We start from the raw sequence: 25,660 nt of genomic DNA, 5'->3' as shown, positions 1-25,660 counted from the left end.
CAAATACTGCTGATATGCATCCCATGTGACGGAAGGTGCATGCTAGAATTCCGCCAGAGTTGCACTGCTTTTCTTGGTGTCGCAGAACATTACATTACAAAGTGAAAAATTGTGAGAAATGGCTTTCAAACTTTTATATGTGGTTTTGCTCATTCCTTCTTTACTTTTTCTAAAAGAAGAACTTCAAAATGTATATTTTTTCTGTGACTAATGTAACATTTAAACACGACCTTCAAACAAACACTTAGCAGCACAAGGTTTCTTCCATTAAGGAATTTACACACTCTATATATAATTATTTGGCAAGTAATACATTTTAACTTTTGTCTTCTTTTTCCTTATATTTTCTTTCATCCAAAGCACCATAGAAATCAGAACGTTCCTTCATTTTGTGATGGAAGGAACTTATTTCAACAGCATTTCACGATAGTGTCATTATCTTGAATGGAATACTGTTGCCATATTCAGAAACTGCAGGATTTAAGCTTTACAACGATATTAACATGATAGGGTTCCATAAACATGAAAAATCAATGCCATTGTCCCAAAATCATGGAAAGACCCTGTACGGTTTCATGTTGGCTGTCTGAATTATTCTGTGCATAATACGCACCACAGTTCTTGGGGATGAAAATTTTGAAAAAAAGTGTGCATTATACATGAGTAAATACGGTATGGTATTTCTTTCTGATATACAGGTTAGTAAAATGGAACAGTTGTCTGATGAAAAATGAGGGGACCCCATTTCTCATATCTTTATAATTTAATAGGTTGAGTTCAGCAGCTGATGGCAATGTGGCCATTCTTATTAGGGATGGGCAGATTGGATCCTGGTGGATCCATGTATCTAGAACTTTTGGATTCTGATCCACGGAAGCAGAACTTTTGAATCTGGATCTTATGCAAATGTCTCTCTATAGCTTTTCAATGCTGTAGTTTCGAGTATCTTGATGCCAAGCATGCACCCAAGGGCAGGTTATGGAAGTCAGAACCCCACCTTTGAACTTCATTTAACAGTATACAATAGTGTAATACAATTATTTTACTCCAATTTTCTGTTCATAATTGCACTCAAAACTACATTTACCACAGGCACTGGTATGACTTTTGTAGCGGGTTCATGGAAAAGATGGCAACAAATGAAGCTTTTGCGGACACAATAAATTTTAGTGATGAAGCTACATTCCATACCAGTGGCCAAGTTATCCACCACAACGTATGCAGATGGGAAAGCAAAAATCCACATGCCTCTGTGAGACATGTTTGTGACTTACCGAAAGTGAATGTGTTCTGTGCCATCTCCCATAAATGTGTGTACGGGTCATTCTGTTTCGCAGAAAGAATAGCAACAGGATTGACATACCTGGATATGTTGCCATTGTGGCCCAATTACGTGATGGCCCATTGTTTTTTTTTTTTTTTTTTTTTTTTTTTTGTTTTTTTTTGTCAGCAGGATGGTAGTTCTGCCCACTTCTGACATGAAGTTTGAAATTGATTGATTGAATTGCTTCGTGTGCCAGTTTTGGCTAATTTGCGTAGATGGGGATGAGTGATGATATGATGAAATTGATGAATGGACTCTCACAAACATCCATGCAAAGGCTGGGATTCGAACCCGGAACCCCTGGCATCGTAGCGTGATGTGTGAAGTTTGAAATTAACTGAACACAGAGCTACCAGCATTGGATAGGATGTATGGCTGAATATGACCAACACCTAATGCTGTGGCCCCCAAGATCAAGGGAACTCATACCCTGTGACTTCTTCTTGTGCGGTTACATAGAAAGAGAAAATGTTCACCCACCACTGTTGTGTAATTTTGATGAGTTAAAAGTGTGCATCACCTCAGCAGTAAACACTATCGACAGGCCCATAGTGAAAAGGGCATGATATGAACTGAAATATTGTGTCCACATCTGCCACGTCACCCATGGTGCACATATTGAACATCTGTAGGCATGAAAATAAACTGTGTGAGCCTACGACCTCCAACTCAGCCTCTGGCCTCACAGGGCCTCAGCCTCCAGCCTCACATGGCCTCAGCCTTGGAACTCCAACTTGGTCTCGGCCTCACACAACCTCAGTCTCCGAGCTCAAGGTCGGTATCAGGACTTTCACGGCCTCAGCCTCTGAACTCCATCTGGGCCTATGGCCTCAAACTCCAACTTAGCCTTGGCCTCACATGGCCTCAACCTCCACGCCCGAGGTTGGCCTTCGGCCTCACACGGCCTCAGCCTTCGAACTCCATCTTGGCCTCCGGCCTCAGAACTCCAACTCAGCCTCCAGCCTCACACAGCCTCCGCCTCGCAAGGCTCCTGGAGGGTGAGGCTGAGGTCGGGCCTCATGAGGCCTTGCTTCCGGAGGTTGAACATCTCTGATCTGAACTGGCAAAAAGTTGGCCAATTTCTTCAACAGTACATGGGAAATCCTGTGTGTGTGAGTTAATAGAAGGGGCTAATGATTACACATTATTAATAATCATGTTAGATTTAACATAGAATTTTATGAGGTATGGAACATGTCTACGTATATTTTCACCTTTTTCAGAACATAAGCACCTCAGTTATAGTCTGCTGTCCTCGCATTTTCTAACAGAAGTGGTGAACAGGAGTATACTTTCCTTCTCAGGAGGCACGCGACAACGACTGTACAATTTTTGGATGTGGTTTATAGACAGTCCAGAAGTTATGGACTTTCTATCCAGAATACCCTCGACAACATCTGACAAAAGTAAAACAGAGAAAAAGAAACAGACTGCACCCTACGCAACAGAGAGCCAAGCGAGATGCCAAATAAAGGATTGAAATCTACCATCGAGACCAAAAATCACCTATGGTATGGATCAACAACTGGTAGAAAGCGGGCTTCCCGTCTGAAGGACAAAGACAGTTTCACAAAGTCCGAACTTCATAATAATTCCAGATCCAATCCATTGAAATTGAGATCGGATTCTGCTATCATGTATGGAGAGCTGTTCATTTGATATGCTTGCGAGGACCAGCCTCCATCCTCACAAAGCCTGAGCCACCGAACTTCATCTCGGCCTCCAGCCTCACACGGCCTCAGCCTCCGGACTCCATCTCGGCCTCCAGCCTCACACAGCCTCGGCCTTACTTGGTCTCAGCCTAGCAATGGTCCTGGAGTCTGAGGCTGGGGCTGAGGCTGGGCCTCCAGAGGCTGGACATCTCTGACCCTGATCAAGGAAGAGTCATGTCTAGGGCAGGACTTGAGAAGCCGGACCCAGTGGCAATAACAAATAGAGAATGCTGAGCTGATCAAGTGCTACTTTCAGTCATGCATCTACAAGTATCAAAAACCTACAAATTTTCTTTCTGAAGAATAAGATCAAGAAAAAAATCATATCACAAAATAAACACTGACTGACATGTATTATATTGGTCACAGAAACAAACCTGTACAGAAGAATATCAGCACATTGTAAAACAGGATACACATACAATCCAAGTGGAATTTCTTTCATGGATGCAGATTTCTCCTTATACTGGGGTAAGTGGCCAAGTCTTGCCATTGTTGTTAGGCAACCTAATATCCATGACAGCTCAGCATGCTGTTTCACCTGAAACGATTACAAAATCAGAAGAGCCAAGACCAAAAAAGTAACACAAATTATCATGTTGTGTGTTTATAATGTTTAAGAAAATTGAAAAACCCACAGTATGTGAAATGAGGTTTGTTACGTGCATTTATTTATTGAGAATATTCCAGATACAGTGCAGATGAACTTTTTACACTGAAATTGTGAACAATAAAAAAAGAAAAACAAAAGTAACAAAATTAAAAATAACACAAAATGAACAAATATTAACAACGAATAAGTAAAAGATGGCACTATTTGATATTATTTACAAGTATATCTTATGATAGAAAACCCAAAGGCATACTTCATGGAAAAGATATCAATACTTAGTGGGAGGTCATTGTATTGTGTGGGAAGGCTGTAGAAGAGAGATATTTTCTGAATTTCTAGCCTTGGTTTTTGTTATGTAAAATAAGCTTGTGTTACATGTGCGCATAGGTACTTGAAAGTGAAATTCCTCAAGCAGTGTGTTGCAGCAGCTTTTGCATTTGAAAATTTTGTATAAGAAATTCAAATCATTCTGTTATTCACTTCTTGAATGTGAGAACATGCAACTGGCTGAAAATTATCATCACCTTTGTGAGGTGTGTGGAGAACAAGCCATGAGACATTCAATAGGACGGAGCTGGATGTGACCCTTCAGTGAAGGACTTGCAAATCTACATGATGATCTGTGGAATGGCCAACCATCTGCTGTGCATGAAGATTTGGTGCGAAAGATCTCATCATGACATTTGGTTGAGAACAATTCAATCATTTCCCTTACAGACCAGACTTAGCACCAAATGATTTTCATATGTTTCTGCAAATGAAATACTTCATTGTCAGCCAGCAGGTCTGCAACAACAATGCGGTCACAGAAGTTGTTACTATGTGGTTTGCTTCCCAGGCAACATCATTCTACAATGAACAGATATAAAAACTGGTGCTCCACTACAATAAGTATCTCAACAACGATGCTATCTCAAAAAGTGGTGTATGGTATATACACCAAACATCAATATAAATAATTTATAAATATAGTTTTGTCCATTGGAATTTAATTTCTGGATAGCTCTTGTACATTACTCCCATTAAATGTATACATTACTATTATCCATTTCACAAAACTGAAAATATGTGAGGTAGGATACAGTAAACATTTACCAAACACAGACAGACAGAGCCAGAAGGCCAGATAAACAAAAATATGAAGAGTAGACGAGAGTAAACACTTATCAGAGAAAAGAAAGGTGATTTTTTGCAGCCTGGCTGCATGTTCACGGAAGGAAATAGATGACATCGGTTTCTATGTGGCTATTATCTACTTATTACCCCATCCACAGACACTTCCACTGCAGGCAATGGGAAAGGTCCTACATATCGGGCATGCACAACACTACATTCCCCGGACTAAACCTAGCCACCCAATAATCACCCCTTTTCCCTCCCGAAGATGGTAGCAGTGTGTTAAAACTAACACACATCAATATTGTGACTGTCTATATACTCACGTAGATCAAACATTTATATAAATTCCACTGTACATATGTTTGTATTCATTGTTGAGAAAATTAACATTGAGTCGCATAGTTCAAGAACATAGTAAAAATGATTCTTTTTATTGATTTTGATTCTTTTTTTGTTAAGTAAACACTGACATAAGGTAATATGTAGCATTTAAAGGGAAATTACATTTTGCAACATTATTTCAAATAAATAAATAATACTGCAGGAAGCCTAAACTGTATTATAATGCTGCCCAAGTCGAGAGCTAAGAACTTGTTTAAATTTTCCATTAAACATTACAGTCCGCTCATCATTCGTGCAATTGAATTAGAATTTTAGTGTGAGGGAATGTTGCAATGTTTGGCCAAAATCTGCTGGCTGTTTGAAGTTCTTAAATTTTAAACATGTTTGCTAAATTTTTGTCTCCTCTTATGATTTTCCATATAAGTGAGTTCAGAACAAATCCTCAAATTTATTACTAAAGGGAGTTAAGATTGTATGATGTAGGAAAGGAACAAATGGGTGTGTAGCAGTAGGATGCAAACTACGATCAGGGCTAAATAATCTTTCTCATATCTCTCTTCATCAATTTCCTCGAGTACTAGAATAAGCTATCAGGCATAAAAATTATAATGCCCATTAGCAGCAGTAGACTCGGGAGTAATCACAATGGATGTGCAGGATTCCAAAAGCTTGGGACCGGAAAAAACTTACATCCCAATCCAGACTTCGTGAAAATCTAAATAAAGTGTTTAAAAGTTGTTTATTCCCTACATCATTTTTTGTACTATAAGGTTCTAAAATTTATTGAAATTAGCAGTTTTTATTCCAGAAATGCAAAATCAATCACCACCTGAGGGTGTAATTGTGTGTATAATTAACATTTTTCAATGTTGGGTAATTTTGAATATTTTCCGTCCCAAAAATATCCCAATTTAGTTAGGAAATAACATTCTTTCCATCTTGAACATCAGGATTTTCAAAATTTTTTGTCACGACCAAAACTTTTGCATCTGGCCCCTCCATAGTAACAACTTCATTAAAGGTAAAAGTGAAATCATTCAAATCTCAATTTTTTATTTCTGTTTTAGTGATAGGAGGAAAAATATTACTTTTCATTTCAAAAGATGCTCAGTCATAGACAGTTAGGATACACGTTACGATCTTGAAGAACACATGAACTGCATTAAATTTTTGTGTAACCAGAAAACTAAGTGGGGTACTATTATTAATTTTTGTCTATTGCATAGGGTAAGCTCTGCAACACTGATAGAGAAGGGGTCCTGGGTTTGAACACTGGTCAGGCAATGGTGTATCATTGTGTTTGTCCCATCATTAATTTTTCCAGAATGTTATTCATCTTCATCATCATGATTAACACAAATAGTAGAAAATTGGGTAAATTTCTCGTATCGGACAAACGGATTTCTTCAAATTTACAAGAGAAATGACTTACCGAATGCAGTTTCTTTATACTTGTGGAAGTTCGGGGAAGTGTTTTCTCGTATCGTTCATTGAATTTTGCCGGTAAATCATCTATTTTTCGATATAAATGTGAAACTTAATATGCTGACCAAGGCAGAAATTTATTTTATTATAAAAAAATATATAAACTAAACGTAACGTTTCAACCTTCTAGCAAGGTCTTCATTTGTACTTGGTACATAGTCTGATGAAGACCTTGCTAGAAGGTTGAAACGTTACGTTTAGTTCATATATTTTTTATAATAAAATAAATTTCTGCCTTGGTCAGCATATTAAGTTTTTCATATCATGGAAACAAGGCTTAATGGTGATATAAATGTGTGACTGATGCACAAAAGCTCTTGCACTCATTTACTTCCAGGTGGATGTAGCCTGTGTGTGATGATGTAATCCCGGTTAGTGTTTCCAAACACGTGTTTTTGTAACTGAAGAAGGTACGTTTCTGCAAATGGTTTGTGGGGCTGTGTGTCAATGGTTCGTGGGGCTATGCGAGAATGGTGTGTGGGGCTACTCATATTTTTTTCAAAACCAATTTTTAACTATTGTAACCTATACATGACCCTACCCAACCATCCCTTACTGGAAATGGTTCATGGGGCTATGTATGAATGGTTCGTGGGGCTATGCGTCAATGGTATGTGGGGCTACATAGGTATTTTTGGGTGCAGTGCGGTGGAAACACTGCATGCAGAGTACGTAAGTGAAACTATGACCGCCATTTTGCGTGTTACCAAAGGCAAAAAGAAACAAAATATATGTCGCACATAGAGCTTATTTCCGTGAAATAAGCGAAATGCCACCTTCAGCAATGTTTCTCAATGCAGAATATGTAAGTACAAATATTCAAATTAAATGAACTAGCAAATTTCAGATGTTTGTCTGATGCGAGAAATTTAGTGAACATTGACTTAAAATAACAAAGAGTGTTTTGCATATCTGCACTCAAACAGAACGAAACGTCAATGTGTCAATGTGACTGGAGTCTTAATTTAGTGGGGTCACAATATCCAAGTTATCAAAGCTGTTTGAAGCTGTAGTGGAAAAAACTGTTATAATCAAGCCAGTGCATAATTGAATGGCAAGCCTATCTCTTCTCAATTGCTCCCTTCATCTTGTACAAGAGTGAAAAAAAGGGGTAATAACTGTAAGGAGAGATACAAATATCTGCGTATGTGATATTATTATTATTTATTGTTTGCATTATAAAACTCTTTCCATTAGCTTCTTGGGTGTAGTTAAAAGCATGTATTCGGAGTGAAAACTGAGAGTTGTAAGTAGAAAAATAAAGCTCTCTAGTGACCATCCTCCCAGATTTTCATGTGTAGAAGGAAGACTGAAAATAGACCCTGAAGTGAGGAAGGGATCCAGGTTGGAAATATGTGCACATATCCATTTATTGTTCTCTCCTCCTCTATATATTCCATCCTCTATCAATTCAGTTGAAATTGGATTCTTTTGTTGAAAGTCTATTTCGAAGTAAGAGTGAATTAAAGACCATACATTACATATCTTACCACCCATAATATGTAATTTCATTATTGTAGTTTCTGGGCAAGTAATTTTACTTTTCTAGTGCTATATTGCACAGGCAGAATTTCTTCAACTTGTAACACCTTTTTTCCTTTCAGCTTTTCAATGTCGTAGACATTACCACCTCTGATTTGAGTGATTCAGAATGGATGTTCGTATTTCCAACATAATTTGTTTCATGATCCTCTCTTCCTTGCTGGCATGTATACCATCACTAAACCGTTAATTACATAAGATGCTTCTTATTAAATTAATGATGTTTTTTGTGTGTTTCTTTTGCTATTCTCTATATAGAATGTAAACACTGATGGCAAGTGTCTGAGAAAGGGTTGGTAGGGTTCATGTTTACGCCAATTTCGAATAGAAATTGTGTCTCTTGCCTGAAGAGAATTTCAAAAGGGGAAATTCCAACATCTTCAAGAGTTATAGGCAAATAAAAATAATTCCAATGTCCAAGAGCTGAGAGAATTTATTAAAGTATGTATTGTAATGTACGTTTTTTTCTGTTTTTTGTGTTATTTAATGTGTGTGTATATATTTTACATCAGCCTGTGTGTTTCTCTGCTTGTTCTCACTGTCGCTTGGGGAATGTGTTCTTGGTACCATTTTTTCGGCTACAGGGATGTGACCATTGTGGTCTAGTCGGTAGGGCATCTGACTGCCACATGGGAGACCTAGGTTAGATTCCCAAGGTGATCTGTTGGAATTGTTCCGGTCTTGTCCCTGCATAAAGCGGCTCTGGTGCTCAACCAGCCTCAAATCAATGGGTACCTGAAGGCAACCCTGGGGGGTAAAGGTGGCTGGAGCATGGTGCTGATCACATCACCTCCAAAATGGCCGAGATTGAGAATGTATGGGGCCCTACCCTCACATCCCCTAAATGTACACCCAACGGCAAAAGAAACAGTAGGTGAATTGTCCACCACCATTTTCATTCGGTCTGAATTACACAATGTGATGACAATAAATTGAAATAAAGATGTCAATAAGCAGAGAACAATGTTTGATTCAAACCAACATAGTTTCATTCCTTAAAACAAAACCAGAATGTAGAATATAAAAGTAGTGAAAATAGCGGGTGGACAATTTGCCTACCATTATCTTTGCCGTTGACTGTACCTACATGACCTAGTACTATATGCATGGGGAACTTTACCTTTATATATATGTAACGCTGCGATGGGGGTCATTAAAAAAACCTTTTTTTAATTTCACGGCTAAGGGAAAATTTCTTTCGATATCACTTTACCGTTACTTCGATCCCATTCATGTGCTAGTCTCTATCCGTCTTGGCCTGAAGTCTGTTTTTTATTAAAAAAAAAAAAGCAGCTTAGTTCTCCATTGCGGACTACATGCTACAACGTAGGATGGGTGCTTGGTTGCTATTTAGCCCTAAGGGCCAGTAGGCATTGTTTTCGCTGCATCTTCTGTCCAGCAATGTATAGGAAAGCTGTGATTCATTGCTTACCACACTTATGTCCAAGGAGGGAATATGGCATCTTAATGTTGTCAATCATGATTTGCTTGTCTGCAGCAGCGATTGCAACTCCCACTGGAATTCACCATTTACAGCCCAAAATTACACATGATATTACAGCATTGAAACATCCTTCAATCACCAATCCTTTAAAGTCAATATCGATTCTTGTAGTATGTGCAGGGATAATTAATTGTTATGATGGGGACCATATGTTTCTTTATTTGGGGGTAATCTTGACTTTATATTAGAAATATCTATTTATTTGATAGGGGAGAAACCTCAATAATGTGTGAGGAACATACATTTTATTGATAAGGATGGGAACCTTGATGATGTACAGGTGTAGTGCGACTTTACTGTGTGTGTAATGTATTGGCAATATATATATATATATATTATATAAAGAGATATCAGCTTATGGATGATATTAAATTAACTGGGTCGTATGCTATTACGAAGCGTAAGGCAGAGAACAGGGAAAGCTGGAGATTGCAGTGAAAAACCTGCCAATTAGACAGAAAACAATGAATGAATGAATATATATATATATATATATATATATATATATATATATATATATATATATAGATTGTAAGTGATAAGATCCAGAATCCAGAGACTAGAAGGAGACTTCGGCAAGTTCGCGTGCATGTATCTGGAAGAGTACAAGATAGGGTAGTACCATGATCTATCCCCTTTGCTTGTTATCGCAATGAAGCATGTAAAATGTGTTGCAGTCTGGCATTGGCTACAAGCCAGGTAATCATCCAATCATGGTCACTCTTGTATTTTACTGTTGAAAGTAAACATGGCAGCTGTGCGAGTTGTTCCAGTCTCGTGTGCTCACCTGTAAAACCACGGAAATGACAGAGAAACGAAGAAAATTGGAAAGACAATGAACGTACGTGCAAGAGAAACACAGGTAAAACGTACATTGGACATACAAGCAAAGAGATACCAAACAAAGCACGTAGTGATGTGCTGTGTTCCAGAAGTGAATGGTGCCGGTACATGGATATAGACTCTGGGTCAAAAGATAACGTTTTCCTTTCCGTTTATAACATGGGCGACTTTAACAAACAAAATGTCTATCTTTTTGGTTTGATCCGCAGGTCAGAATGTGAACACATTTACCGGACAGACAGGAAAATTCCAAATGTTTCCCAACGTGTTAATACTTTCCATTATGTTCTGCGTCTGCCTTCCGGAAAGGAAGTCAATGTATGTAAACGAGCATTTTGCAATGTGCATGGCATCACTAAGCGTAGATTGCATACCGCTTGTGGTGAAACAGAAGCAAGGAAAAAAGATTTATCTGCAAACAAATTGCATTCACCACCAGAGGATGGTACAGGTAGACATTACAACAGGCAACATGCTATTGCGCAGTAAGAATTTAAATATTGTCAGGAATCACATCGTGTCTTTCCCAAGATACCGTTCGCACTACAGTAGGGCTTCAAACCCAGAACATTCGTATGTAGTTGCAGTGCAGTCCTTGCAGCAGATATATTATTTGTATGTGAAAGAGTGCAAACAAAAGATTATTACTCCAGTGAAGTTACACACATATCAACATGTATTGAACCATGAGTTCAACATTGCATTTAAAATGCCATGCACCAATACATGCAAGACATGTGATCAATGTATCATGTAGAACCTAAGCCGCCTAATTTTGAGTTGAATCTTCGTAAAGCCGAAGCTGCATATCAGTCTTTGCGGAACACAAAAAAGGAGTGCCAAGACGTTGACAGCAACATAATAGTTATCGCCATGATCTCGAACAAGCACTTCCAACGCCCATGATCAGCTGGTGACTGTGTTCTACCTGCGGCAGTTGTGGACATACTGTTTTGGAATCCATTTCTGTCATGACGATTCTACGGTTATTTGCGTCTGGCCAGAATCTGTCGCATCTCGTAGTAGTGAAGAAATTGGAAGCTATATCCTCCGAGTGATGACAAACCTACCGGAAGATATTCACAGCAGGTCTAATAATAGTATATAGTGATTCTTACGTTGGACAAAATAAGAACTCAGTAATAGTGGCTCTGTGGATGTACTTCCTGGACATTACCGATATCAAAACAATAGAGCATAGGTTTTTGGTACTGGACCACACTTTCCTACCATGTGATGCAGATTTCGGCATTATTGAGAGGTAGAAGAGGAAAACACAATCTGTTTATACACCCTCGCAATGGATAACGCTAATAACGAAAGCAAGGAAAAAGAATCCCTGTACAGTAATGGAAATGAACACCCAGGACATGAAGGCAATGTCAACCTTACGGTCACTTCTCACAATACAAAAAAAAAAAAAACAGAAGATGGACAAATCTTCAACATAAGACAAGCAACGTGCATGCGTTTCACGAAAGGCAGCCACATCATCCAAGTGCGATACACATACTCCGAATGTGAGCCATGGAGTAATGTGAGTTTCCAACAAGCAAGAGGGCGGCCGCCATCCTTAGGGCAAGTGGTGTTGAAATGCAAGTATCCGGAAGGAAGGGCTATCAAGAAGGCTAAATATGATAATATCATGACAAAGTTGCAGTACATTCCACCCATTTACCACCAGTTTTACACAACTCTGAAGTGGAACGCAGGGGAAGCAAGTCAAGTATGTGGTGTCATCGAAGATATTGATGGCAGTGACATCGAGGGATACAATCATATGCACTTCCTCACAAAGGAATTGACGTGTGTGTTCATTTGCAGTGCATAGACATTCCTTTACGTTGTAGTGTTAGACTTGTGTAACTCTCTTGTATATTAAAGTGTTGGTGCCTTGAAACACAAAACCTTCTTTTTCTTGAAAACATGCTAATGTGGGATATGCCGTTTTTGCACTAAGCCCCTCATTTGCACAGGTAGTTTGTCACGTAGGTAAGATTAGATAATGTGTCATAATGCGTTATAGTGCGTATGCATCACGGTGTGTGTATAACATATGTAAAATGCATCCTCTCCAAGTACAGAGCTTGTGTGCATTGGCTGGTAACTTAGCGAAGTCGACGAGCTAATTGAACTCTGTTTCATCTTTTGAGACTTTACACTCGTAAATCTCAAAACTCATGCTCTACCAGCACATTTACTGAACTACAGCATCCACCATCCATCACATTATATATCATATCAATGGTTTGTTGTAATGGTTGTTGGTGAAATCCATCTGTTACAATACGCAAAAATACACATACCATCAAGTCTTGACATATTTTCCTCAGAGTATGCCTTTCGGTATTCCATCAAAATAAATGCTGGTACACGATATCAAATAGTGCCATCTTGGACTTATTTTTGTTATATTTAATTTTGGTCATTCATTGTTGGTGATTTCAGCATAAATCACCATTGGTGTCATATCTGATTTTTTTTTCAATAAATACATTAATCATGATTACAGAGAATCTAGTACTCACTTTTCCCACAAAATTGCACCTAGCGGCAGCCAGAGAACTAAAAACAATAGAAGCCAGCCAAGCAACAGTGTAACAAGTTCCAACGAGGATGGTGACAGTGGCCACTGAAATTAATAGAACTACAAAAAAAGCAGTTTTGCGGAAAAAGTGAGTACTAGTTTTTCTGCAATTATCTACTAGCGCATCTCTCATTTCCCAAATATGAATAAATTAATATATATAATTATGACAGATTAATTCATATTAAACTAAGGAAAGTCTATGCGAACTTCTAAATAATTTCAAATACTTTCTAGAAATGTGATTGAACTTACAGCAGATTGCTGAAACAAGATGCTTTTCTGTGGGTCTATTCCACATGCTAATAAGGATGCTGTCATTTCCAAAATATTTTTCTTCAATGACTCTGGATTCTGAAATTAATAAAATGACATTAGAAGTAACAAATTTGAAAGATGTTTCGAACATACAAGAGTATATTCAATAAAGCAGAGATGCAATAATGATAAAAATTCCTCTTTGCCACATGTGAAAATAAATTTGAGCTGTTTCCTTTCAAATAAATCAATTTAATGCTATAGTTTTCACCAATATAATACTCAAGTTTTGAATTGATGACAAATGTCTGAAGTTTAAGGAAAATGCAGTTACTCAAGTTGGTTTAAACAAGATTGCATTGTTTGACAGAAGAATTATTGAGCAATTGGTGCAAGCCAGCAATGCGACCTAAATCAAGTTCACTGCAGGTTCATGAATTGAAAACTTGACAATAATGATGGTAAACTGCAAACCTCAAAAAGCATGGGCAATGTATATTACTACATGGTAGTAAATTTGCAGTTTTGCCCATATCTGATGTTCTAGACCAGAACCTCGTACCCTTTTGCAAGATGACGGAAAAACATTAAAAAAATTCTGTCCTTGGAAGCTAAATGTGGATTGCTAGTATCAGATGTGATAACATTACTCACTAGGCCATGTAGTGACCAAAAAAGTGAATAACTATATTTAAAAAGTCTAAAATATAAAAAAAAAATCTAGTCTTGGTTTAATGATTGATTGATTAAGGGCTGGTTTTTCAATGTGTGATCAAAGTTCTGGTTGGGCAAATAACTCAGGGTTACTGCAATTTTAGTTTTTTTCATCAGTGGTCAATTCCTCAAATGGAGGTTAAGTGGCTGTGAACTTGATCCGCGCTTCATCCGTAGGTCAGCGAGATGACTCGTAGTTTCGAACAAACATGGCTGCCTCATTGGACGATCGATCTTCGCCAGACGATTTCTCAGACACATTGAACGAGAAATAATTAAATAAGAAGTTACATTGGTGCAAAAATAAACTTGTCACCAGACTTTGATTTGTGTACATGCACCAAAGACATCTATCCTATCGTGAAGCAAGTTTTGAAGTGGCAAGTTGGTGTAGTTGAAAAAGACAGTAGCTTTTAGTAGAAGTTCGATTTTATGTTGCAAGTTCAAGTCCTGCTGCAGACTGGTCTTTTTTTTATTATTTATATATATAAAAGATTATTCAAAAAGAAGGAGCAGATTTCAAATGTTTATTTCTCACGAAACTATAACAGATAGAAACACGTGCCATACATCAATGGGTAGAGGAAGGTTCAAAGTTTTATAATCCTTTTTCTATTAGTTCCATTCAATACACATCGAATTGTTGTAGCTAACAATTCAATAACTAGGGACCAGTTAATTCGTGTGGGGCAAGAAATGAAGTACAGTTTTGATGCTTGTCAGGCAACACATGGTGCTCATGTTGAGTGCACATATTAAAATTTTCAACAATAAAACTTTGAACCTTCCTCTATCCATTGATGTTTGGCACGTTTTTCTATCTTTTACAGTTTGTGAGAAATAAACATTTGAAATCTGCTCTTTCCATGAATGACTTCTCCTGTGGCTTCGCCATTTTACCTGTAAAGAAAAGAAACACCGTTGCAGGTATTGAATGGAACAAACAGGCAGGATTATAAAACTTTGAACCTTCCTCTATCCATTGATGTATGACACGTGTTCATATCTTTTATAGTTTGTGAGAAATAAAACATTTGAAATCTGCTCTTTCTTATTGAATAACCCTGTATATATACACAGTACGGAAATTTGAAATAGAGACTGGTGTGGTAAAAAGTAAACAAATCATCATAGAAAGTTACTTGCCTCGGATCATTCAAAGTAGGACCCTTCTGCATCCACACATCGTAGCGCAATGCCTACCAGTGAATAGAAGGATTGCTGGAATTCTTTTTGTGTAACATGAGAACAGGATAAACAATGGTCCCTATAGACTTGCTACATGTCAAATGTTTCCGCAGCAGTTTTACCCAAGAGCACACAAAACTTGATGTTTGCTATTTGTTCCACTTTGAAATCAAAATGGACTTCGACGACACATGCCCACATTCAACAATGCTGCTCAAGGTCAATGAGCTCTGCGTGGATTGTTCGTGAGATACCCATTACTTGTTCGAACCACAGAAAGAAAGAAAAAAACACCGACCGACCGACCGACCGACCGACCGACCGACCGACCGACCGACCGACCGACCGACCGACCGACCGACCGACCGACCGACCGACCGACCGACCGACCGACCGACCGACCGACCGACCGACCGACCGACCGACCGACCGACCGACCGACCGACCGACCGACCGACCGACCGACCGACCGACCGACCGACCGACCGACCGACCGACCGACCGACCGACCGACCGACCGACCGACCGACCGACCGACCGACCGACCGACCGACCGACCGACCGACCGACCGACCGACCGACCGACCGACCGACCGACCGACCGACCGACCGACCGACCGACCGACCGACCGACCGACCGACCGACCGACCGACCGACCGACCGACCGACCGACCGACCGACCGACCGACCGACCGACCGACCGACCGACCGACCGACCGACCGACCGACCGACCGACCGACCGACCGACCGACCGACCGACCGACCGACCGACCGACAGATGGATGGATGGGAGAGACAGATGGGGGAGATGGGGGAGAGAGGTGGAGAGAGACGAGAGGGAGGGAGAGAGAGGAAAAAAGAAATAAAAAATAAGTCTCGATTTCAAACGAAAATATGTAATTCTCTGTGATGTGACGTTCTCCCAGGTATGGTACATGTACAAACTGGGAATAAAAGTTTAGTCATAATACACATGCAAATGCCAACTTATTTTTTCTTATTACATAGCTAGTTATTGTATTTGATCTCTCATTCCCTAAGAAAAATAACAACTATTTATACCATATTACCATTTTGTGAAGTCGATCTGTTTCAGGAAAAAACCAAATGTGCAGTAAGTGTTTTCTCCTCGTGTGTATTTATTTGTACGAACAAAATACGTAGCACATTAGGTTCTGTATTTTCAATGTAAACAAGGAATTTCAACAACCACATGTGACCTTTTCACACCAGGCAAAATTTGATTTGAATTACACACGTAGATGGCAGTGGGATCAAATTTCTCGCTCAGCATTGCAAACCACAACTGTTATACACTGAACTTAATGTAAACGAACCTTTGGGTATTTTTACATTGGAACACCTGGTGTTGGTCGACTGGAGGTGAACTCCAACTGGTGGTTGGCTGACCAAAAACTTGACCAGACCTTGAAAAACCGGCCCTGAATGGGTAAGTAAGGTTAATCGAGACTGGACCTACAATTTAAAGTGGAATCCAAACCACTATGTGCCTCTACCAAGTATCAAACCCAGGACCCTTTGATTACACAGCAACAATGCCACCACTGTGCCATCAGGGAGGTTCTAGTCTTGGTTTAATGCACATTTCATAATACGTGGATTGGAAATTTAATAGTGATCATCATGGTACATGTAAACACAGGAAAGCCACAGAACATGTTCCTTTTTCAGCAAGAGTGGTCAAATACAGGGTGCCTGGTCACTATGGCACCTGAACTTTCAAGTCTTCCTCCGTGGCCAAGCGGTTTAAGGTGCAGTGCTTTGGACTCGGGTTGCGGGATGGCATGGGTTCAGTCTCTGGGTTTTCAGCCTAGTGTATAGGACCGGTTGCAACCCACCATCATAAGGAAATTGGGAAGCTACGAGTGAGCTGTGTACCCCGGTCTCAGAAATCTCCTATAACGGGTGGGTGTTCGACGTGCTGACCCCACATCACTCCATTACCCGTTGAAGATCTCCACACCTCTAGGTAGGATTGCGGGAGGGAGACTGGCAGTCGGGAGGTGGGCTAAAGCTCTTTCTTGGTTGTCGAGCCATGGGTTACATTATCTTATACCTAAATTTTCAAAGCCAATTCTACTACTAACAAGTACAATATAAACTGGTTCATGTTTGTGTGCCTTCTGTATCACATGCACCATTAAATCAAAATGATAAACAGGCCATTATAAATGTTTGCACTGTTGGTAGCCAAATTGTAAAATCTGTGCCAATATGATAAGAGTCGGTCACAGGTGATCTCCCGAGCAGTACAAAACCAATAATCCATCAGCACGGCAGACACAGCTTATACTTATGGATTCATAACGGCAGATTGCCCAGGCCAAGTCTTGTCACACACATTTCCACATCTTTGCTTCAAGGTGTTCACCCATATTCTTACTGCACTGTATGGTAACATATCACCTCTACGGCCTCTACTAGATCCTGTTGGTACTGCTTCACAGTATCACCCCTCACAGTTTCAATTTTCAGCTAGGAATGCTGACCTAACTTGGAAAACACATTGTGCCACCAGGGTTGCTACAATTTTTTGATTATGAAATTCCCTGACTTTTCCAGGTTTTCCAGATCAAAAATGATTTTTTTCCAGACATGTTTATCATCATCTTTGCTTTTAAACCTTATGTTCTTCAATTAAATATATAATTCGTTAATTATTATGAATATTCACTTTCACAACTTTTTTTTTTTAGCAAATTTCATTCTACACACACACAAGAACATGTGAAAATTCGAAGAGTAAAATGTAAAATTACGATCGGCATCAAATGTATTGGGTGCTACAACCACGTGTATCTAGCCTTCAGGCTAACAGAGGTACATTATTTCACCATTAACAGATCTCCACAATATAAAAACAACAGAAAAAGTTCATAAACCATACACAATTTGTAATTTTCTGGCGAATTTATAGTGTCGTAGAAAATGCTACTTTTTTGCTTACATTTATAAGTACACAGCTTCTGGAGAATTTTTTGTTGCATATAGGAATTATATAGGAAATACCAACATAACTAAGATCTGCAAAATAATAGACTATATCCTCATCTTCAGCAACCTTTCCGATAATTATGATCATATTGTTAATGTAGTTTAGTTATCGATCAGATATCTGGACTGCAAGTTTTACTGTGATATTCTTTCTAATATCTAGTATTATAAAAGTGAAAATTTATTACAGAAATTCGAAGGAACCATAATTTTGCACAAAACTGAGAATCATAAGAACAAAGAAACAAGTTTCTAAACTGAATATTTTTTGGGAGTGGAATTACAAGAACCGAATCCAGAAGTGGAAGTGAACTGCTTGTTCATTTTGCAACTTTTTCTCTTGCAGACTAAAAAATGCACATAAATTCCAGATGATGTGCAAAATTCCCTGATTTTTCCCTGACATTTCCCTGTTTTCCAGACACGTAGCAACCCTGGCCACCAACTGCCTGTTGGGCACTGACTGCATAATGTTACCATACATGTGCATCACATGGAAGGCCATGTCCATCACACCGTGGGGAGGACAAAGTTCAGCCTTGTATGTCCAACATAATGTGGATCACTGATGTGATTCCTATTAAATTTCCAGCTAATATATTTTTATAACTGACCATATCCAGTCTTTGTCAAATTTATTGTGATTCTAATGTTCTGACACCCCTGCAGGGATTAGAAATTAAAATATAACAGTGTCAGTTGCAATATTCCACTAGATTTAAGAATGTAGTGAACCAGAACTGACCTGGACAAATAAGAAGTTGCGAACAAAATTACAAAGAACTACCCAGTGCATTTCCCTTAATTGAGGGAAGTGGTTTTGTATTTATTGTCGCCATATTGCCTCAGTTGTTTGTAAATTGTTATCCAACACAAAACCAGAAGAATGCCTGCATAAGGAGGAGGTACTGACTGGTTTTCTCACAACTGCTAGTAAATTCAGAATTGATGACATTAATTAGAAAGTTTTTAAAACCAAGTATAGATCGACCACAAGGAAAAAAACCTTGGGACGAAAAGTCCCCGTGTAGCTTTCCAATCTTCCCTCCACCTAGGGCCATAAGGAAGCATGGTTCACTCTCCTCCACCTCTACTTGCGGGGGTACGGTGCACAGGACTCGTGGGTCTGCGCAAGTTGTTTTGCTCGTGGTTCCACTGTTTGCTGTTACATAAATGCCCCCTTTAAATAAGGCAATTCCTTTCTCATTGGGGTTCATACCAGTGTTCAGCCTCAATGCGCATTCTACATTGAAAAAATTCAAGCACATTAGAGGGCCTCTCCCATGGTGTGATGGTAACATCATCGTCTTGTAATAAAGAGGTCTTGAGTTCGATAGATACCTGGTGGAGGCACTATTGCACAGTGGTTCAGATCCCACTTTAAGCTGTAGGTCTAGTCCTGATTAGCTTATATGTGCATAAAGTGGACTTAAAGCAATAATTCAAATTCATTCAAGTACATTAGATTGAATACCACATGTTTCCATCTTCCCCCTCTTTCCATTTTCCGCTATCTGCAGTTGTCCTGTGGTTAGGGTGACCAGACATATACATTCAAAAAAGAGGACAGATCATAGTGAAAAAGGAGGACAAAGTCATAGAAAAGAGGACACCACAAAAAAGTGGCAACTCATTTTGCCATTACTTACAATTTAATCAATATATATAAAAAAATACCAACACTTTGCTCACAGATAATTCTGAATATTTTCTCAATAATTTCCACTTACCTTTAAGCAACGAAAGCAAACTCCTCATCTACTATTTAACACATGACAATCATAAATAAGAATATCTATAGTTTGAAGCACAGAATGTTACTCTTTTTCCAATTCTTGGATATTAGAATGCAATATCTCATAAGTGAATGCAAATGTAACAAGTAAGTTTCGCTTTAACTCATTTCCAAAAACCAAATTTAAATAGGTAGTTTAGATTGAGTCAAGAAATATGATTTTAATGACAGGAACATTTCTAGCACTCTTTCAATAGCAGGGAAAAGTGGCAGCCACCTTACACTTTACCTCATATTCGTTTCTTCCATCCTTTAAAAGCTGGATATTTTCTTTTATTTATTTATTTATTAAACACTACAGGCAAATGCCCAGTTACAGTGTTTTGAGGTTAACTGAGTTCAGTTTACATACATATTGACAAAAAAAGTAATTAAGAATTGATAAGAGAAAACAACAAAGACAAGTAGAAAAGAACTACATATAAGACGGAACAGAATAATCATTACATAACAACAATATATAATACAAGGGTGGTATAACGTCGTTCGGAAAGTAAGTTCCATCATGCAAAAAAATGAAAAATATAAATAGTAATATCACGACCTTTATAGGGATGAGAATATATACATGGTACAACATTCACACATAATCGCCATAAGAATTCAAGCACGCATCATAGCGAGATACCAAGTTCGTTATACCCCTATCATAGAACGTTTCCGCCTGAATGGAGAACCATTGGGAAACTGCACGTTTCAGTTCTTCATCAGTACCATAATGTTTTCCAGCAAGGAATGCCTTAAGGTGGAGGAACAAATGAAAATCAGATGGGGCAAGATCAGGACTGTAAGGGGGGTGTGGTAGTTTTTCCCAATGGAAGGTCGTCAGGAGTTCCTGAGTTGCATTTGCCACATGCGGACGAGCATTGTCTTGGAGAAGAATGACACCCCGACTGAGCATGCCACGTCGTTTGTTTTGGATTGCACGACGCAGGTTTTGAAGTGTCACACAATAGGTTTCGGCATTGATGTGCTGTCCACGCTCCATAAATTCCACAAGCAATACTCCATGCCTATCCCAAAACACAGTGCACATGATTTTTTTGTTTGTAAGCTTTGGTTTTGGTTGCGTTTTCCGCGGTGACGCGGAGTGCCTCCACTCCATGGTGCTTCGTTTCTGTTCTGGGGTTTCATGCAAAACCCATGTCTCGTCTCCAGTCACAATCCGATCCAACAACTCTTCCCCCTCCTCACTATACCGTTTCAGAAACTCTAGTGCACTTCCCATTCTTTCCTTTTTGGCATTTTCGGAGAGCTGGTGAGGGACCCAACGGTTACACAATTTGCGAAATTTCAAATTCACTGTCACAATTTCATACAGCACAGTTCTGGAGATTTGTGGAAACTCTAATGACAGCTCAGACAAAGTGAATCGTCTGTTCTCCCTAATCTGCTCTTCCACTAAACGAACCAAATTGGGATTCACAACAGACGGTCGACCACTTCGTTCTGCATCATGAACACTAACCCGTCCACCACGAAACTGTCTCACCCATCTTCTTACCATTGAAGCACTCATTATTCCTTCTCCATACACCTCACAAATCTGACGGTGGATCTCCGCAGCTGGAACATTACGTGCATCCAGAAAACGGATCACGGATCGCACCTCACACGTGGCGGGAGTTTGGATTGTCTGAAACATAACAACAATGCACTACGCACTACTATCCTGACCAACCTGCCTCAGACTGACGTCTGCACTTCATCAAGGTTGTGGCTACACAAGGCGCATGCGCATTCACACTGCCCCGCTTGCAGCGCCACGGTATTCATCAGTGGAACTTACTTTACGAACGACGTAATATATCAAAGTATACAACATATTTGGTTACAATGCTATTATATACAGGGTTCACATAATAAGTTTGCTTTTAGGTCTAAATAGATCAATGTCAGGGGTATTATTGGAGACTATATTGTACAACGCGCACATCCTGCTCATGGGATCAGTTTCAGCCATAACTGGTTCTACCGCGTGAAATTTTAAAGAGGTCATTTCTGGGTCTTAATTTTGAGTATGGAACATAAAAGTTTATTTTTGCGAGAAGTGCGGAGGAGTCTGTTTTTCCATTGACAAGTTTCGAAAGGAATGTTAACTGGTGCATCTGTCTTCTTTTTTCAAGGGACGGGACACTCAGCATGTTGCGTAAGATGTCACCCGAAGTGAATTTTGGATAAATGCCATCTAATTTATATACTAAATACCTTAAGAATTTATTTTGGAGTTTCTCTATTTTTTCGATTTCCTTTATAAATAACGGGTCCCAAACGACTGAGGCATATTCAAGTTTTGATCTGACAAATGTATAGTAAAGTAGCAAAAAGGTTTCTTTTTTCTTACACTGGCTACCCATTCTCATCACAAATCCTAGGTTCCTGTGCGCTTCACTGAGGATGCGCGCAGTGTGTGTCTGGAAATTTAAAGCTTTGTCAAATGTGACTCCAAGATCAGTTACAGTATTCTCTCTTAGGATTTCTACGTCGGAAATGTTATACGTATGAATATTGGATGGGATGTTTGTTACGTGTGAATGACACTACTTTGCATTTCTTGAGATTGAGATTAACCTTGTTGTTCTTGCACCAATCAAGTACTTCGTTATGTTCATCTTGTAATCTCGTGCAGTCGTGATCACTTTTAATTTGTTTGAAAATTTTGACATCGTCAGCAAAGATTAATTTTTCAGAGTTTTTTAGTGCATCTGGTAAATCGTTAATGAAAATCAAGTACAGCAGGGGACCTAGGTTCGAACCTTGGGGGACACCGGAGCTGGCTATGTAATAGGAGGACCTTAGTCCTTGATGCATGACATATTGTCGTCTATTCTGTAAATATGAAGCAAGTAGTTTTATAAGTTGCGGCGAGAGGCAGATGTAAGCTAGTTTCCGAATTAAAGTATCGTGGTGTACCGTGTCGAAGGTCTTTGAAAAGTCCGTGTATATTACATCGACCTGTCCTTTATCGTCATAGTTGACGCAATGTAATTTCTTAATTCGACGAGATTAGTCACAGTTGAACGGTTTTGTACAAATCCATGCTGGTGTGGAGAAAGGATAGGTTTGACATGAGAGTAAATATGATTATAAATTATTTGCTCAAAGAGTTTAGCTGGAGCTGACAGTTTCGCGATTGGTCTGTAGTTACTTATGTCTGTCTTATCTGCTGCTTTGGGGATTGGACAAATCTCCATCGTTTTCCAACTTGCGGGGAATTTTTCTGTTTTCAAGATTAAATTAAAGAGGGTGTGGAGAGGGAACTTGAGCGCCTCTGAGCAACCTTTAATAACGTAGGGGATGGGGGGGATTAGGTCCGGTCCAGCTGCTCTTTTTGGTTTGAGTTTCTTGATGGCTTTTTCGATTTCTTTTAGGGAGATTTCTGGGATGCTTAACGCGATGGATCAAGGAGACGAGTTTGCCAGCCTTACGTCTGAGACATCTGGTGGTGAAACTTCCGAATTACTAGCAGCCACCGACGATAGTTTCGCGAGCGGGCCCAACGCAAGAGTGTGGCTTATTCTGCGATGGAATATAGTTCCCCGTTTCATTTGCATTTTCTTCCGTCGCTGCAGTTCTTCCTCTACAATGTACCCATCCTTAGTGCAGCACACGAAACGTAGATGTACTTTGGCAGTATGTTATGCGTTAGACTAGACAGATGCGAAAGGTTATTTTATATTTCAATTTAATTTAGCGAAAATAAAAATAAAATGTGTAGTTGAATGTACGTAAACTACTACAAGGAAGTGTTATGGTGTTCTCTGTGTGCAATGTCACCATTTGATTTCTTTTCTAAAATATAAGTTACTCACTCTGTATTTTACTTACAAACAGTAAAAAATGGTATACGCAAAAATATAACTCGCGCCCACAAAATACCAAACACGCGCCGACCCTCGCCCAAGCTCCCCTCCCCATCCTTCCGGGACTGAACATTCAAGGAACACCCAACCCCCTCAGACTGCTTTGTTTTGATTTCTGTCTGACCCTGAGGCAATGTTGACCGCTGAACCTGTCTGTGTATAGTACTAGCCCTTAGCCAGCGACTCAGGATGGGTTGGAATTTCCTATGTGCAATTGTTTTGGTATTGGTTATTCCAAATTCTAAATCTGTATTCAGTTTTTTAACGCCACTTTTCAGGCCTCCCCGATAACGTAGTGGATAAAGCTGTCGCCTTCTGATCAAGGGAACCGGGTTCGATTCCCGGCGGTGGCTCGGAAACTCCACTGTACTCCAGTTCCGATTTGCCTATGTGGGCAACTAGTGAACCAAAAACTTTACGTCACTTTTCACGGCGAAGATAAATGGTGATCCGATGAAGCAGGGAATAGAACAAAATATACAAACCATGGCCATAATTCGAACCTGGAGCCCTTAGAACAGAAGTTGGTGCTGCGCCACCGAGGAGGTAGCTTTGGAATAATAATCCTCATGGTGAAAATGTCGTCTGAGGTTCGATACCTGCCGAGTGGCATATCTTTGGATAACACCTGGCCGAATGGTTAGCACAGCACGCTACGACCCCAGGGTTCCCGGGTTCGAATCCAGGCTAGGATACGCGTGCTCTTTGTGAGTGTTCTTTCATCAATTTCATAATATCATATCACTCATTCTCATCTTCGCGATTAGCCGAAAGTGGCAGAAAAACGAAGGAAAATAAACCAAGTAAATAAATAAATCAAACTAATTGTCGCTGTTATTTGGCTTTCTAGGCGAAGCCTTCTCCTTTTCAATGAACTCGCCATTATCCTCACGATGTTTGGCTATCACCGACATTTCAGACTCTTATTGGGTATCGAAGGCCAGACAGTTCACACCGAAAGCAACATTTGGCTACCTGGGACTGCATATGAATTAATAATTCATTTCGTAATATTGGTATGAATATTATAAATTCACTCACACATAAGAGATCGCTATTAAAAGTCGTAATTAAAATTATGTTTCAATCTGAAAAAAATGAACATAAAAATATATTAAAGGCCCAAATAAATACAACGTCAAGGCAAAAGCAAAATATCTCACCAGGAAATAAGTGTTATTTTTACGAACAACATAATAAATTACAGTATTTGAAGAATAAGAACAATAAAATAATACTAATTATATTAAATAATACAACTTCACTGTTTCACTCATTCTAGTTACTTTCCTACTTTTTCTCGTCTATTGTGTTAAATCAATATAATTTTTTATTTGCAAATAATAGGATTTAGTAAAAATGGTCTCGATCGCTCTACTAGGAGTTGAAACTTTCTAATAGGTAAGTCAATTCAAATATTTCTTTCCCTTGAAAAATTATTCCAGCATAAATAAAAGTATGCTGAAATAAGTGCACGACACACCGAATTCTATTCCCACCCCGGGGTCAGAAATCTCTCAACCAGTGGCGTGACGAAATATCCTAGCAAGGCCTGTCTTCCAACGATCACTTCAGAATTCGTCCCTTCCCTCCCGGCTTTCTTCACCTGTTCAAAATGTTCCTACACAAGTCAAGCTCCTATCACGTCTTATTGAACTACAGTGTCTAAGCAAATGAACAAAGTGAGAAGTCATCTTTATAAATTTCAATTTCGGCCGAGGAAGCTATAATAGCCCGGAGCCTCCCGAAATAAG

General features: G+C 39.3%; 1 protein-coding gene across 1 annotated transcript in view; it reads right to left on the bottom strand.

Moving 5' to 3' along the window:
- Nucleotides 1-25,660, bottom strand: part of TrpRS-m (Tryptophanyl-tRNA synthetase, mitochondrial) — a 51,906-nt gene that overhangs the window by 6,620 nt on the left and 19,626 nt on the right. Inside the window, exons 3-4 of the mRNA XM_083139844.1 lie at nt 13,327-13,425; nt 3,414-3,577 (exon numbers count right to left, since the gene is read on the bottom strand). Coding sequence (XP_082995970.1) covers nt 3,414-3,577; nt 13,327-13,425 — 263 coding nt within the window. The remainder of the gene's footprint in view (nt 1-3,413; nt 3,578-13,326; nt 13,426-25,660) is intronic.

Source organism: Lepisma saccharinum, chromosome 18, assembly GCF_977018435.1.
Source record: "Lepisma saccharinum chromosome 18, izLepSacc3.1, whole genome shotgun sequence".
In the NCBI taxonomy this organism is placed as follows: domain Eukaryota; kingdom Metazoa; phylum Arthropoda; class Insecta; order Zygentoma; family Lepismatidae; genus Lepisma; species Lepisma saccharinum.
The sequence above is the reverse complement of the archived record's forward strand: the minus strand, read 5'-3'. Positions and strand labels throughout refer to the sequence as shown.